The sequence below is a fragment of the Melospiza georgiana genome, chromosome 24, assembly GCF_028018845.1.
Source record: "Melospiza georgiana isolate bMelGeo1 chromosome 24, bMelGeo1.pri, whole genome shotgun sequence".
In the NCBI taxonomy this organism is placed as follows: Eukaryota; Metazoa; Chordata; class Aves; order Passeriformes; family Passerellidae; genus Melospiza; species Melospiza georgiana.
This window is the reverse complement of record NC_080453.1, coordinates 6,559,506-6,576,346: the sequence shown is the minus strand read 5'-3', so window position 1 is coordinate 6,576,346 and position 16,841 is coordinate 6,559,506. Positions and strand designations below refer to the sequence as shown.

General features: G+C 46.6%; 1 protein-coding gene across 1 annotated transcript; it reads left to right on the top strand.

Moving 5' to 3' along the window:
* The first annotated feature begins 1,290 nt into the window (after window positions 1–1,290).
* On the top strand, window positions 1,291–16,266 carry LOC131093247 (protein argonaute-4). The gene is made up of 18 exons (XM_058040373.1): window positions 1,291–1,358; window positions 3,886–4,051; window positions 4,701–4,821; window positions 5,791–5,972; window positions 6,370–6,506; window positions 6,586–6,720; window positions 6,885–6,972; window positions 7,402–7,549; window positions 7,625–7,744; window positions 7,956–8,084; window positions 8,213–8,346; window positions 8,818–9,002; window positions 9,248–9,407; window positions 10,368–10,683; window positions 11,125–11,259; window positions 12,023–12,124; window positions 12,339–12,538; window positions 12,630–16,266. Exons 1-18 carry the CDS (start codon window positions 1,340–1,342, stop codon window positions 12,736–12,738), a joined length of 2,586 nt encoding a protein of 861 aa, XP_057896356.1. The 5' UTR covers window positions 1,291–1,339; the 3' UTR covers window positions 12,739–16,266.
* Window positions 16,267–16,841: the final 575 nt, after the last annotated feature.

The window sequence follows — 16,841 nt, the reverse complement described above, 5'->3', positions numbered from 1 at the left end:
GCTCTGGAAGGGCCACATGCATGAGATGCACCCTGGGAAGAGCCAGCAGAGGAAATCCTGACACCCAGCCCTAGTGAGGGACATCTGGAGTGCTGTGTCCAGTTCTGGGCTCCTCAGGACAAGAAAGACAAGGAGATACTGGAGGGGGTCAGGCAGAGGCCACAAAGATGATGGGGGATCAGGAGAGACTGTGGGAGCTGGGCCTGATTATTCTGGAGAAGGGACCCCATCAATCCACACCAATATCTGAAAGGCAGGTGCCAAGAGAATGGTGGCAGACTCTTTTCACCAAATCACAAAAATGTTGGGGTTGGAGGAGACCTCTGCAGATCATCCAGGCCAATGCACCTGCCAAGGCAGAGTCACCCAGAGCAGGTGACACAGGAATGCATGCAGGTGAGTTTGGAATTTCTCTGGACAGGGAGACTCCATAATCTCCCCGGGCATCCTGTTCCAGTGCTCGGCCACCCTCATGGAGAGTTCATCCTTGTGCTGAGGAAGTGTTTTAGTTTATGGCCATTGCTCCTCACCCTGTTGCTGGGCACCACTGAAAAGGATCATTTCGCTGGTGTGCAGGAGCAGGATGAGGAGCAATGGCCATAACCAAAACCACAGTGTTTCACCCTAACATGAGGAAGAACTTGGTTATGTTGAGGGTGGGCGAGCACTGAACAGGTGTCCAGGGAGGGCGTGGTGTCCCCATCCGGAGACATTCCAACCGCACCTGGCCGCGTCCCGGTCACCTGTTCGGGTGCCCCTGCCTTGGCAGGGGGTTGGGACTGGGCGATCTCCAGGGTCCCTTCGAACGCGGAATATTCCGGGATTCCGTGATTCACACCCGGCACCTGTTGCGGCTGCGGGGTCGCGCGGGCGGCGTGCGCGCTCCCGCGGGCGGTGGGGGGGCGGCGCGCGTGCGCGAGCCGGCGGCGCCGGGCAGCGCGGAGCGGCCTCTTCCTCCCTCCCTTCTCCTCCTCCTTTTCCTCCTCTTCCTCCTCCTCCTCCTCCTCATCCCCGTCCCGGGAGCGCGCTCGGGCGCGTGCTGGCGGCGGCGGGGGCGCGCGCGGGCTCGGCGGGGGCGCAGCGCGGGGATTGTTCGCGCCGCCGCTCGGGGAAGCGGAACGCGGGGAGCGCTCCCCGCCGCGCCCCCGCTGCCTCCTCCTCATCCTCCTCCTCGGCCGCCGCCGCCTCCCGCCCCGCCGCCCCCGTGTCCGCGCCGGACCCCCACCCCGCCGCCAATATTCCCGAGATCAAGCGCTACGCGGCGGCGGCGGGGCCGGCGGCGGGGCCCGGGGCGGGCGGCGGGGCCGGCGGCGAGAGCAGCGAGGCCGCCACCGCCGCCATGGAGGCGCTGGGACCCGGTGAGAGCGCGGGGGGGGCGCGGGGGCCGCGGCCTGTCGGGCCGTGACAGCGGGGGAAGGAGGCCGCGGGCCCGGCGGGGCTCCCCGGCACAGCGGGGCCCGCTCGGAGCCGCCGGCAGTGCCCGGTGCCCGGGAGCCGCTGCGGGTCGCAAACTTTGCGTGGGGGTTGCGGATGCCCGTACGGCCCCGCTGCTGCCGGGGCCACCGGGGGACGCGGCTCGACCTCGCCGGGGTGAACGGGACGGGCTGGAGCGGGACAGCGACAGCGACAGCGAGGGGACGGGGACAGGGCTGTGGTGTCACAGCGATGCGCGCCCTGCAACCTGTGCAGTGATAAGTTTTGTATTTGACATTGAGCTATTGCTGAGAGTTTAAGGTGATGCTGTCTGAAAATAGGGGTGTTTATTTCTTTAACAAACTTCGCTTAAATGCTGGTGGGTTTTTGCATGTGCTGCTTTCCTGCTTGTGTCCTATTCCGTGATTATTCTCCCATCAAATGCCTGCGGGATGTATTTCTAGCCCTCAGTGGCCTGTACACCTGACCCATCAAGTTCCCATTCAAAGGATTGGTAAAAGCGAAGTGATGTTAATTTTGGTGCGATAGGAAACGTTTATTGACACAAAGGTGCAATTCCAGAAGAATCCAGAGTTTGAGGTAGTGAGGGCTGACTCAGAGCCTGCTGTAAGTGTGTGATGTATCCTGGCCTCCCTGAGTTCCAGCTGGAGAAGCAGATTCTCTTTCAGTTTTGAAAACTGCTTCCTGTCTGAAGCAATTCGGTTGAGGTGCTTAGTTCATAATGGCTGTGGGGTAAGAGAAATTAAAATATAACAGCACATAGAACCCTAGTCAGGCTGATCAGATGAAAATCCTGTGATGCCAGAGCAGCCTGGCTTCAGATGGGAGAGCAGTTTGTAGCTGATTCTCTAGAATCCTTTGAGAAATAACTTTAGGAAGAAGGAGATGTTTTGTGGTCAAAACAGAGGGCAGCGTTGGTGTGCATGTTTGCAGAACTTGTCAGTACCAAGGGAGGAAACTAGGTAAATATAGTTGTCATTTAATCTCTTGCAGGAGGTCAGTGCCTGCACTTCCTTCAGACTAATTAGCATGGGATTAATGGATCATCTCTCGTATCCAAATAAGCACAGCAAACTTTGATTGCCCTCAATGATTCACGCTTGTCAAGACAGCTGTAGTTTTTTTAAACAACAGACTGTAACTTTTTTTAAACACTAACTGTACCCCACAACAGGTCTGACCATGAGTGAGCATGATCCTTGAGGGTGGTGTGGGGCCAGGAACGTGTCCTGTGGGGTGTCTGTCCCCAACAGCCCCCAGCAGCCCTGCAGAGCTGTGGGCTTCAGAGCTTACATGCTCCGTGTTCCCTCTGCTTAAAAATATTCCAGGGCTGGTGTCCTTAGGGTGGTGATTTCATTTGTAATGCAGTAGCCAATGGATGGCTTTTAAATCCAGTGTGGAATCTCCTGGGATTTGGTCCTGGCTTTAGTTTATGGTTGTGTTAAAGTTTATTGCTGCGCCCTGAAGTGTACCCAAATAGGAGTCACCTACCTCTCCTTTCTCCTGGTACAAACTCTGAGATTTTGTCTTACATGGATGCTGTCAGGTTATAATGCTAAATTTGCCCTGAGTTTTATGATAGGTTTATTATTGCATTCTAGTGAGAGTGCTTGCCCTCTCCTTTGCTACTCTACAACAGAGGGAAGACACTTTGATCACACTGAGCCTTGCTCAGATACAGACAAACCCATGAAAATATACCAATGTCATTTGCTTTATGTGCAGTGTCAGCTGAGGCTCTGATCGATTTAAAAAATAGTCAGTTTAATCTCGTTAACGTGGTATCTCAGATCTTAGCACTTTGAGGAGGGTAACTAAAGGCTTCCCTAGTGACCAGCTTGCATGTGAGCAATGCTTCCAGGCCTCTCATAATTTCCTCCTTAGATCTGTTCCTGAAGCTCTTCTTTTGTCCCAATAAAATATCTCCATGTCTCTAGGAGTCCATACCTGTCTAATGCTTTCTCCCTTATCCTTCTACTTAGAGGAAAGCCTGAACCTTTCCTCACTCCTGTCTTTACACTGGAGTTTTAAATTGGATCATTGACGTCTGAACTTTAAGCCTGTAGTGAAAACAATGACAAAGTGTGGCTTTTGTGGCTGTTTGTTTTAGAGATGGAGGTGGGGATGTATTTCTCTTTGCATTAAATGAAAATACATAATATCTGTATGGTTGCATTCCCTCTCAGGAAGGGAATGCAGTTCTCTCTCTGTGAAGTTTTTAACCACTGTCATGAATAAATGCCACTAAAATTTTAAGAATTATTTATGGCACCTACCTCTACATGCTTTAGGGAACACATTTTTTACCTTGAAGTTCTGAGCAGCTGGAAGGCTGAGCCTCTTTGAACACCTCTGTTTGCAGCCTCAAAAAGCTTTAAGATTTCTTCCCGGCCAGTCAAATGGTGCATGGAGTGCCCATCACATCTCACACACATTTATTTGACTTTCCAGGGCCCCCAACCAGCCTTTTCCAGCCTCCCCGTCGCCCAGGCCTGGGCACTGTTGGCAAACCCATCCGGCTCCTGGCCAACCACTTCCAGGTTCAGATCCCCAAGATTGATGTTTATCACTATGATGTGGATATCAAACCAGAGAAACGCCCCCGAAGAGTCAACAGGTAGGAGTTAATAAAGGTTTATTGGTTTAAATTAAGTGTATATGCCTGATGTAAGGAAGCTGTGCATCCTAGGAATTCTCCGTCTGCTGAAGGCCTGGTTGTGTTTGTACTGTGGTCAGCAGTTGTTTTTCAGTGAACTGTAATATTCTTGCAATTGGCCTGTAATCTGGAAGGCTCTGGGAAATGTACTGAGCATTGACCTCCAGCTGGTTTTATTTTACAGTCTACAAGTCAATGTCCCTGGTAATTGTTCCACAGTCTGTTACACAAACAAGTGTAGCAGCTGAGGGGAGGCATTTCAGCTTGTAGATTTTGGAGTCCACACATGGATCAATCCACAGAGTGCTCCCACCCACCCCAAGGCTCCTGTGTAAGAACATCTCTAGGATGTTTTGGAGAACATCTTCCTCTGCTTGTTTTGGCTGCAGCTCTGCTGACAGCACAGATACCTGTATAGACACTGTGTGTGCCATACTTGGATGTCTTAACCTGGAGGTGACATGCACAGCTTCTGGTGTGACCTAGGGGTGTTTTGTGCATTACTGTTTCTCATATCTTTCTCCTTTAAGAAAAAATGAAAAAAAAAAATTAAATTGTGTAAGATTATTACTGAATTTTCTGTTCTTCCTCTTAATGAATCACTGCCTAGGGAGGTGGTGGACACGATGGTGAGGCACTTCAAGATGCAGATATTTGGGGATCGGCAGCCTGGCTATGATGGGAAGAGGAACATGTACACAGCACACCCCTTACCCATTGGCAGGGACAGAGTAAGTGTTGCTTTAACTTTTCCACAGGAAAACTGTTACAGTGTCATTTGAAAAGTGTTCTTTTATTGAGATAAACCCAAAATACTGTCACACCTGTTGGTGTAGTCTTGGAAATGACAGACAGGACCAGTCAGGGACTCAAGGAGCTCACTGGTGTTTTACTGCAGTTTGTGTCTTTGGGTTTCCAATTCCTGCTTCTTCAGCTACAGAATATCACGAGACATGAGAACTACATTTTGCTCTTAGAGCTGCAAGGAGATTATTTTTCTTTCAGCCTGGTGGGAACTTCCCTTTTCCCTGTTCTGACCCTTGTTCTGTTGCTGAATGATAAAGTCATTTTAGCTGATGATGACTCTGGTTGGGTTTGGTTGTGCTGTGGAGATATGTCCTTGTTTTCCTGGAACACCCAGATATCAGCTGTTCCTGCCTTGCATGTGCACCCCAGCTCTAAACAAAACTTCCCCCCATCTACTGATCTCCCAAGGGATCTGGTCATTGTTGTGCCTTGGAGGATGTCCAGGATGAGTTCACAGTTACCCTCTGGGCTGTGGGGTGTGACAATCATCCCAAGTGCTCTGCCAGAACTCTGAGATTTGTGTCTCTCAGTGAGTCTCCTTTATGACCAAAAGGTTTTCTTGCCTTCCCATTTGGTTCACAAAACATCTTGCTATTAATTGGCTGACTTAAAAAAATGACTCACTGTTCTCCAGAGCTTTGATGTCACCATACTAATCACTGCTGAAAATTTACATTTAAAGATACTTCAGTGCAGTGTCTCAGATGAATAAATGACAAACTTTCAAAGTCCTGAGGGAGGCAGTTGTAATATTTTAAGGTCATTACACAAACTAATAATCAAAAATACAGAATCAAAGGATGCCTAGGAGAAAACTGTACCATTGCTGAGGGTTGTGTCTGTCTGCAATCCATAACAAAAGCTTGTGCTTAATTTTCTTGTGCCTGTGGCAGGTGGATATGGAGGTTACACTTCCAGGAGAGGGGAAGGACCAGACATTTAAGGTTTCCATTCAGTGGGTGTCAGTCGTCAGCCTTCAGATGCTGCTGGAAGCTCTGGCAGGGCACTTGAATGAAGTGCCTGAAGATTCTGTACAGGCACTGGATGTAATCACACGGCACCTTCCCTCCATGAGGTGGGTACTTGTGGGGCCTCCCTGACTGGGTATGTCTTCTATCCATCCTAACCTTTGTGTTTGTCATTCCTTGCTGCTGCTCTGCTGCCCATTGCACTCCTGTGGTAGAAGGGATGAGGGATACAGCCATGTAATTCAACACCTGCCTTACAAATTTGCACTAGAATAGGGAAATGTGATCTGAACTAGACTTGTGTCTGCTGGTCATGTTTCTAACAGGAATTTGCTGTAGCCTTTCCAGCTGCCCTTTCAGAAAAGTCTTTGTGTTCTTGGCATAAGTCAGCTCTGACAGTTATAACATGCTGTAATAATAACATGTTTTAAACACTATAGGTGTGAATTTAAGAAGTATATCAGGAATAAATGATCAGAGTATTAATTTTCTTATTTTTTCCAGGTACACCCCTGTGGGTCGCTCCTTTTTCTCCCCTCCTGAAGGTTATTACCACCCCCTGGGAGGGGGCAGGGAGGTCTGGTTTGGCTTCCACCAGTCTGTCCGTCCTGCCATGTGGAACATGATGCTCAACATCGATGGTGTGTAGGAGATTCTGTCTCACTCATGGAACAGAGTTCTTTGTGCTTCCCAGTTCATTGTCCTGTCTTTTTATTTTAGTGTCAGCGACTGCTTTCTATCGTGCCCAGCCTATCATTGAATTCATGTGTGAGGTCTTGGACATCCAGAACATCAGTGAACAAAGCAAACCTCTGACAGACTCCCAGCGTGTCAAGTTTACCAAAGAAATCAGAGGTAAAAGCTTGTCCTAAAGCTGCTGCAAGAAAATACTGAAACCTGCTCTTAATATGTTGTAATGAAAAATTGCACTGCACATGGAGAACTGGCTGTTCCTTTTTGCCTTCATCCTCCTCAAAAGTGATTTCTGTCCCTGAATTTATTTTCTGTTGGGTTTTCAGGTCTAAAAGTAGAGGTGACCCACTGTGGGCAGATGAAGAGGAAATACCGAGTTTGCAACGTTACCCGGCGACCAGCCAGCCACCAGACGTATGTGTCAAGTTCTTAAAATCTTCAACCTATTCAATATATCTGGATTATATTTGATGTATTTTTTAGGCAGGAATAGTTGATTCTGGAGGTGAAGCAGCTGTGTGGCTTTACAGGAATGTTTAGTCTTAGTGGAGTTGAGGAATAGTGTGGGTTTTGACTACTTTTTTCTTTACTTTTTTTTGACTACTGTTTCTTTCAACCCAGGAAAACTGAGCTATATCCTGGCTTTTAAATACAGTTATCAAAAGCTCCTCTTTTTAAAATAGCTAAGATACAAGAAATTCAGTATATATTCTAAAATCTTTTCATAAAGAAGAGATTCAGTAAGTAAGGAAAATAGAGATTTGTTAAAGGTAGTCTGGAATAGGTTTTTCATACATTTAAAAAAATCTGATAAAGTTTAACCAGAACAAATGTCATTTCTAGGTTCCCTCTGCAGCTGGAGAATGGACAGGCCATGGAGTGCACAGTAGCTCAGTATTTTAAGCAGAAGTACAGTCTGCAGCTGAAATACCCTCACCTGCCCTGTCTCCAAGTGGGACAGGAGCAGAAACACACATACCTGCCACTGGAGGTAAGGATCTGAGTCCTGCACTGTGGGGTGTCCTCTGTTAATCAGTGTCACAGCACCTGTCCCCTCCCTGTGCAGGTGTGTAACATCGTGGCAGGCCAGAGGTGCATCAAGAAGCTCACAGACAATCAGACCTCGACCATGATAAAAGCAACAGCCAGGTCTGCCCCAGACAGGCAGGAGGAGATCAGCAGGCTGGTGAGTGTTTTTCCAGCTGCACACTCTGTGTTTGTCACTTCTCGTGGCTTTTCCAGAGCATTGGAGCAGGTGACATTGAGCAGCATGACAAAGAGAGAAGTTAAAAAATCTGTTTTGGTTAAAACAAATCCTTCTAGACAGAAAGGCTGTTGATGACAAGGAGTCACCTGAAGCTTTAGTGTGGTGACATCAGTATTTGTCTTGTCCCCAGGTGAAGAGTAACAGTATGGTTGGTGGGCCTGATCCCTATCTGAAGGAGTTTGGAATTGTTGTCCATAACGAAATGACAGAGCTGACAGGCAGAGTTCTGCCAGCCCCAATGCTGCAGTATGGAGGCAGGGTGAGTTTCCATGTCTTGTAAAACTCCTTATCCTGAGGTTATTGAAATTCATGAGGTGTTTTGTCTGATGGGCTACAGTCAAAATGGAGCAGCACTTGATTTGTAATTTGCCTTTGGTTTTTCCCTAGAACAAGACTGTGGCCACACCAAACCAGGGCGTGTGGGACATGAGAGGGAAACAGTTCTATGCTGGCATTGAGATTAAAGTCTGGGCTGTTGCCTGTTTTGCTCCTCAAAAACAATGCAGGGAAGACTTGCTGAAGTAAGTATTTTCTTATTTATTTAGGATTCTATTTCAAGGTGTATTTTTCTCATGTTTCTGAAAGGTGATGTGTAGTAAAAATTTGTTTTCCCCTGCCCTTCGAATTACTCTACAGAATCCTAAAGAAAGAGGTTCTGTGAACCACTGATTGGTAAAAGTCATGGTTGCAATAATGCTCAGATAAATTAGGTGGATAAGTGAAAATTTACCAGAGCATCAGTATTAATTTGGGAGTCTGCCTGAGGATGTTTATCTCAAATGTCTGTTTCTGTAAGGCTTGTAAAACTACAGTGGCTGATGACCTTCCTCAGAGAGGATTAGAGTCATATTAGTGAGCTCCTGCTGGGAATAGAATTGCTAAAAAACAGTCACTGTAGTGCTGTGAAACAGCAGAACCAGTGTAGATCTGGCTGATAAAACTGATGAGTGAGCCGTGGTGAGAAGGCCAGAACAAATCCACTTCTATTTCAGGAGTTTCACAGACCAGCTGCGCAAGATCTCCAAGGACGCCGGGATGCCCATCCAGGGCCAGCCCTGCTTCTGCAAGTACGCCCAGGGTGCAGACAGCGTGGAGCCCATGTTCAAACACTTAAAGCTGACTTATGTGGGCCTGCAGCTCATTGTGGTGATTCTGCCTGGGAAGACACCTGTGTATGGTATGGAGAAGGGGCTGTAGAGTGATCAGGACTTGTACTGCAAGTGGGTGGCAGGGAGGAGGCAGAGGAGGAGATGGGTTCTCTTTAAAAAGATTGGAGTTGGTTTGTCAGGCCTGGTTGGAGAAGTTGTGTATTACCAAAGAGCAAACTGAACGTTTGTCAGTGAAGTTTCAAGGATCTGAATTAGATTAACGTTTGAAAAAAATAAGAGCAAGCAGGAACCACTGCCTTGTTTTCTGTCACAGCTGAAGTCAAGCGGGTTGGAGATACTCTTCTAGGCATGGCCACACAGTGTGTTCAGGTAAAGAACGTGGTCAAAACCTCTCCACAAACGCTGTCCAACCTCTGTCTGAAGATCAATGCCAAGCTTGGAGGAATCAACAATGTGCTGGTACCTCATCAAAGGTGAGATTCAATCAAAAGCTCTTTGTAATGTCTGCATTGTCAAGGAAAGTGGTGTTGTTTTGTTGTGTTTGCTAAAATGATACTTTTCAAAATAAAACATACTTTAGAAATTCCCACAGTCTGGAGTGGACAGTGGAGGATATGTGTGCATTTGGAGTGTTCCCAGTAAGCCCTGAGCCAAGGGGAGTCAGAGCCATCCAGCACTCAGAGCCACCAAACTCACCAAGGTTTTTTTCCTGTCTCTTTCCTGGCTTTGGACTCACTCAGTGTTCCTTTTCCTCTTGCCACCTCCAATAGCATCCTGTGTTTACGTCCAAATTGAAAGAGAAGGAGTGAGGAGGAGTGACTTGGAATCAATGCTTGTAACTTGGTCTGCCTTTGATCCTGTCCTTGTCACTTTCTGTTCTTTCTGGACTGTAAGTGCCAAAGGCAGAGAATTTTGCCCTTAAAGACTCTCACAGGTTTTACTTCTGTTCAGTGCTTTGGATGCACCTTCCTCAGCTTTAATGTTTTTTTTTTCCTGGCCCTCTTTCTTTTTACTGTTGTTATTTATTGTTGTGAGTTGATAAGAGGCCACCTCTCCTTTCAAGTCAGGGTGAGGAAGTTGGAGGATGGAGAAGAGAAGGTTGTGTGAAAACAACCTTCACAACAACAAGTATCCGAAGGGACCAACAAGGAGGCCAGAGAGGGACTGTAGTAATGGCTTCAAACTGAAAGAGAGTATTCCTAGGTTAGACATTAGGAAGGAATTGTTCCCTGTGAGGGTGGTGAGGCCCTGGCACAGGTTGCCCGGAGTAGCTGCCCCATCCCTGGTGGTGTTCAATGCCAGGTTGGGCAGGGCTTGGAGCCACCAAGGTTAGGGTGGAGTGGGTGGAACTGGCTGTGCTTTAAGGCCTTTTCCAATCCAAACCCTTCTGGAATTCATTGATTCTGACTAATAAACCCACTCTTACCAAACAGGCCCTCGGTGTTCCAGCAGCCAGTGATCTTTCTGGGAGCAGACGTGACTCACCCCCCGGCCGGGGACGGCAAGAAGCCGTCGATCGCGGCCGTGGTGGGCAGCATGGACGGGCACCCCAGCCGCTACTGCGCCACGGTGCGCGTGCAGACCTCGCGCCAGGAGACCTCCCAGGAGCTGCTCTACAGCCAGGAGGTGATCCAGGACCTCACCAACATGGTCCGGGAGCTGCTCATCCAGTTCTACAAATCCACGCGCTTCAAGCCCACCAGGATCATCTACTACAGAGGGGGAGTGTCGGAAGGACAGATGAAACAGGTATTGCCTGATAAGTTTTTCTTGCTTATAAAAAGGGATTGATGTATAGTTATGTGGATTATAAGGGATTGGCTGTTGAAAAAATATATTTATTTATGTGGATTATATTTGTTATTGGAAACATTATGTTAAAAATTAAAAACAATTCACTTAATTATTAAAAATTAACTGAATTGTCCTGGGCAAGCACAATTTACCAGTCTGATCCTGTCCCTTACCATGCAGCATTTGTATTTATGTAGATTATATTTGTTACTGGAAAAATTAGGTTAATTTTTTTTTTAATTCACCTAATTATTAAAAATTACGTGAATTGTCCTGGGCAAGCACAATTTACCAGTCTGATCATGTCCTTATCATGCAGCATTTGTACACAGGTTAAAAAAAATCATCAAATACCTACTGAATTCATCACACAGTAGTTAAATCTTCTGCTTGTAGGTAGCTTGGCCAGAGCTGATCGCCATCAGGAAGGCCTGCATTAGTTTGGAGGAAGATTATAGACCTGGAATAACCTACATTGTTGTGCAGAAGAGGCATCACACCAGGCTGTTCTGTGCTGACAAAACTGAAAGGGCAAGTACTGACTCCATGAGGGGTAGGTGGTGGCACAGGGAAGGGGGATTGTTTGATTCAGTGGGGTGGGATCTATCTTGCCCACTAAAGCTGTAAAGCAGCAGTAGTACTGAGTGGTAGCAGGCTTTCTCTACCAAAATAACCAGTTCCTCCTTTTTTTTATTGCTCTGCATCAGATGGAACAGCTTGTTCCCTCTTTTGGAATAGGTGTGCTCAGTATCCCAGTATTTGTGTACCTGGAGATGTATCCTGGTTTTTATAGTCCAGGATTCCTGATGATGAGCTGACCTGGCTGTTCACTCTGTTCCCTGTTCTGTCTCCAGGTGCATCTAAGATGTGCCTGTGGTACAAATCCACAGGCCAGCTGAGGAACCTTCTTTAGGGAAGAACTTGATCTGAGGTTGGCTTAAAAACCCAGATCTCCAGGGTGTGAGAGCAAACAAGGGTATGAAATAAATTTATCTCAGGAACCTGCATTTTCAGATCCTGAATTACTTGTGTAGGCTTTATCCCACTCTGCAGTTTTAATGGTGCTGGCAAGGGTTTTATTTTCCTCTGATGACACACCAGCTGAATTTGGCGAAGTTTCTAAAAATGAATTCACAGAGAACATTTTCATTCCTCCTGTGTAAACGACCTTAATATATTTTCACCTTTCTGAGCAATAAATTCTCCAGCAGCTTTCAATAGAGCCTATCTTTGAAAGCATTTTGGGGTCACTTCCAAAAAAGCCCATGGACTAATAATAAACCTTTTTCACTAGGTGGGTAAAAGTGGCAACGTACCAGCAGGCACTACTGTGGACAGCACCATCACACATCCTTCTGAATTTGACTTTTACCTCTGTAGCCATGCAGGAATTCAGGTAATGTCAGCTCTGCTGCACTCAGGCTGTGTGACTAAATCCTTGTAGTTGTCCCCATGGGAAAAATCACTTCTGTTTGTTGCTTGGCAGACTCAGAGTGTGTCGGTGCCTGCTTGGCACTGACTCCTCAGTGCCTGCTGGAAGGTGCAGCCTGCAAGTACCACCTCTGTCCTTGCTGTTGCTCTCCAGCTGACTGCTCACCTGTTCTCTGCAGGGAACCAGCCGGCCCTCCCACTACCAGGTGTTGTGGGATGACAATTGCTTCACAGCAGACGAGCTGCAGCTGCTGACGTACCAGCTGTGCCACACGTACGTGCGCTGCACCCGCTCCGTCTCCATCCCCGCGCCCGCCTACTACGCCCGGCTGGTGGCATTTCGGGCCAGGTACCATCTTGTGGACAAGGATCACGACAGGTAAGGAATGGCCTCATCATCCTGGTGAGCAGGTAGTGAAGCTGGGCTGTGCTGCTTGTCCCCGTTGTTGATGGTGTGTGTCTGCTCACAGCGCTGAGGGCAGCCACGTGTCGGGGCAGAGCAACGGCCGCGATCCGCAGGCGCTGGCCAAGGCCGTGCAGATCCACCACGACACCCAGCACACCATGTATTTCGCTTGAGAGCACCTGGGAAGATGAGGCAAAACAACTACCCATGCAGTCCTGAAGTGTTTGGAAGCCTCCTGCTCTATCCAGGGCCGGGGGATTTTGGACTGCCCACTACCAGCAGCTCCGGACAGTCGCACTGAATTTGTTCTTCACTGCAACGTCTGATGCACCAACACAATTGAGCCATTTGTTTCATTGTTTTCTGTACTAGAAATCCATAGACTTGTCTTTTCTGATGCATTGGACTGAATTTTTACCTCAAAAGCGCAAAGGCCGATCATCCTGAAATTTTTCAAGGACTTGGCACGAAAGGTTTCTATCAAATCTTTTGCTAGCTGTGGTTTTTTTCAGTTCTCCTCATCCCATGAGCTGACGGTGACTGCTGCTCTGTCTCCGTGCCCTGCTTCGTGAGTATGATGTGATGGCAAAATGTTTTATCCAGCTCGCTGTAATCCTTCTGTCGTGTGGGGCCATAGATTTTTTTATGGAGATTTTAGACTTCACTACTGTAAATGCCTTTTAACAAACATAACTTTCACAGGTATTGCAGTTTTTTGTCAGTTTTACTAATTATCTTTTTAATCTCTGCAGACTTGGGCTGCAAAGCAATTGCACTATACTGCGAGTTAATAGGTGGTTCTTGTTCTGTGAATGTGTAATATAACCAATAGTGATGCCTGTCAGTAGATTTTAATGATAATGGTTATAAATAATACTGCCATGGTATCGTAACAAATACTGAACCATCATTTCCCCCCTCTAAAAATGATAAAACAAAAAAAAAAAATTTAGCTTTTAGGTATTTTGCAAACTTTTACAAAAGTGCCCACTTTATGCTGCTGTGTGGTTTGATAAATCTAAGTGATTTTAAAACTTTTTTCTCATAGAAGGTTTAACTTTGGCAATAAATCTTTGTTTTTTAAGCCCCCCCAAACAGTGTAATTTTCTAGCTGAGGATTGTGCATGAGTTTAACCAACATTCTCGTGTCGTTTTCTGAACACACAATTTGGCAGTTTCTGAAACAAATTAGAAAAGACACATTTCCATGCTTTTTTTAAGAATTATTTTTAACTGTTTTATATTCACTGTTGGTGTCCTGTCTACAACATTTTTTATAAGCTTGGAAACTGGGTGTTCCGTGTAGGAAAGGCCAACGTGTGCAGTTGAAATGTATTGTGTGACAGGCAACCTGAGGACTTGTACCAGCATTTTGAACTGTTTTTTTTTTCCTGGGAATCTGGGTTGCCCACACAATTGCATTTACAGCATGTTGAACCCGTGTGAGTCTCAAATGCTGATTCTGTCCCAGCCTAGAAATTAGGGTTTTTAATCTGCTTGGCTTTTTTCAGCTGCAACCTGTAATCTAGAACAGGGACCTGGTTTCCCTGGTATTCCTGTAATCCATGAACATAGTAATTTAAGACTAGATTCCTTACTGTATACCTGAATTAGTGCAGATTAAAGCTTATTCCTAAACTGAGGAGGAGTTTGAGGAGCCCAAGGATTGCACTGTGGTCTCTGATACTTGTGTGGGGTTTGCTGCTAAGTTGTCTGCTGTCCCAAAGCTTAGGAACCAGCCCCCTCCAAATTTCAGCAATAGGAAATGCTGTTTCCTTCAGTCTTTAAGCTTGTAAATAAATGAAAGTTTACATTTCTAAATGCTGTTGTTTTCAGTTGTACCAGAGTACACTGAACATCTTCAAACAGTTTTACAACCTCCTTGCCAGTAGTACGTCTCATAAATTAAGTTTAACCTCTTTTCATTTCTGTTGAAAATGGGACTGAAGTGAACCCTGCTCCTGGCACGTGCCAGGACAGGTTTAGATTGAAAAAAACAAAAAAGATTCTTTTACGTTTTTTAACTTTTTTTTTAAAGAATACCTCACTTGTGTAACAAAATCAGGACATGTGGGTGGGAGACTGACCGCTGCTTTTCTCAGTACTCGTTCAGGGAGAAGACACAAAAACCCTTTTTAGAGTGAACTCTGACTGACCCAACACACACGGAGAACTTTGGCACCTTGAAAAGCACCTGAGCACCTGTTGGAGGTGGTAGGATCCAAGATCCCTGATTTTGAGTTTGTGCACTAGGAATGGGGCTGGTTTAACAAGGGTGCATAAAAAAATGAACTTTTATCACCAATTTAGTTTGTCCAGTGCCAAGCATTCCTGGTTGAGACTGAGGGAAGGGAGAGCCTCTCCTTGGTTTGCCTGTGACTGGATATTTAACCTCAGACCAGGTGGAGCATCAGCCCCTGGTGAGCCCTGGGCCAGCACCCGAGTGGGGCTGGTGTGAGCCCACCCCGGGCCCAGGGCTGGAGTTTTGGGGGAAAGCACTGAAGTTCAGGATCCAAGTTGCAGCAGTGCTGCCCTAGGCAGGTCTGAGCCCAAGTCTGGAGGACTTGAGGACCTGAGTGAGCCCTGTGGGCCTGAGTGACTCGTTCTGCATGTGTCAATCAATGGGAAGATGTGCATTCTGTAGCTGTAGTTTTAGGGTGTTTTGATTTTTGTTTTTTGGGTTTTTTTGGTTTTTTTTTTATAAATAAAGCCTGTTGGCCACTGTTTAGCTCTGTGGTGTGAAAGATTTTAAATGTAGCAAAGTTCAAGGAGTTGGGGAAGGGGGTGGTTGATATATATATATATTAAAAAATATAAAAAAAAACTGGGGGGAGGGGGCAGAAATCCTGTTTTCACCCATTTCTGCTTGCTTTGTCCCTGCTGAGCTCTGAACAAGCTCTGGCAATCCCTAGTTAGCCTGTCTCCAGCAGTCTGGCTCTTGTGTTGCTGGCAGCTCCATCCAAAGGGAGGTGCAGGGGCTGCCCTGTGCCCACCCTGGCTGGGCCCTGGGGATGGGGCAGGGCCCTGGCTCAGAGCTGGCACTGACAGCCCCGACCCCTTTGTGGATGTGCTGTAGGAGTTTTCTTGCTCAATAGCGAGGGAGTGACTCTGCTTTCATTTTCAGAAGGCAGGGCCAGAGGGCATTGGATCCATCCTGATCCTGATCCACTGCAAGCCTCTTTCCCTGTGCACTGGAGGAAAGATCTTGCACTAAATATCACAGATTTTCTTAGACCTTGCTATTGACATTTTCATATTTCTATGTCTAGAGGCTGCAACTTCAATGTAAAATGTTTGCATTTGTTCAGTTTGACTTCTGATGTAATTTTTTGGTTTCTATATTGTTAGACTTGTAATGTTTCAAATGGTATTTTATTAACTTTGGACTGGATGTATGTCTCTAGCAATACGAGGTACTTTCTAAACTGTCCTGGGGCTCACAGCCCTGTGTCAAGATAAGATGCTGGTCGTGTACAATTGCATTGTATTTTTTTTTTTAGCCTGCAGGGATATTTTGTGTTCATGTGTCCAAAAATAATAATAATAATAAAAAAAAAAATTGGCATTCTCGTGCCAAATGTTCTGTTTTTCCTTATTGCTGTCCAATAAATGCAATGTACAGAGTGAGCAACCAATACTGTTGCCTGTAAACAAATGTCTTAAACTATTTAACTTTTAATTAAAACTTGTACACAACGTGTCACCTGTGGAACTCATTACCACAATATATCTATATCTGATGCATTAAGAGTTAGCAAATTAAAGAAATACCTATGGGTGACATGTCCCAGGATCCTACAGGAAGCTGAAATTGCAAACCCCAGGGATGTGGTTCAGAATGGTTCTGTTTTTATAAAGTTTATAGAGGAAGTTTGGTGTTCATTGACCGTACCTGCATGGAGAGGGGATTCTATATCAGAGAGATGCAGTGAATAAATACAAGAGCTGTTGGCTGCTTCATCTTCTCTATGCTAGGTGAGGGTTTGTGTCCTCAGCCAGCTGCACTGCACTATAAATACTTCAGGAAGGACAGGAAAAGCTTTTGGAGGAGGCCAGAGCGTGGGAGCTGTGACTGAAAGCGGGACAGGATTGTCTGAAATGCCCGGCACATTCTGCAGCCCCGCCTTAGGTGTCAGTTCCGTTTGCAGGGCAGATCCTGAGGCTGCTCAGCCTCAGGGAAACCTGAGGAGCTCAAGCCCCAGGGTTTGCTCATCCTGGTGTCTTCCAAACACGATGTAAAGACCAAACCTCAGGAGCCCAGGGCTGAGTGATGTGT

Coding starts and splice junctions, on each gene's coding strand:
- LOC131093247 (XM_058040373.1), top strand. Junction 6,721..6,884: donor GTTTACCAAAGAAATCAGAG/GTAAAAGCTTGT, acceptor TTGGGTTTTCAG/GTCTAAAAGTAGAGGTGACC. Junction 8,347..8,817: donor TGCAGGGAAGACTTGCTGAA/GTAAGTATTTTC, acceptor CTTCTATTTCAG/GAGTTTCACAGACCAGCTGC.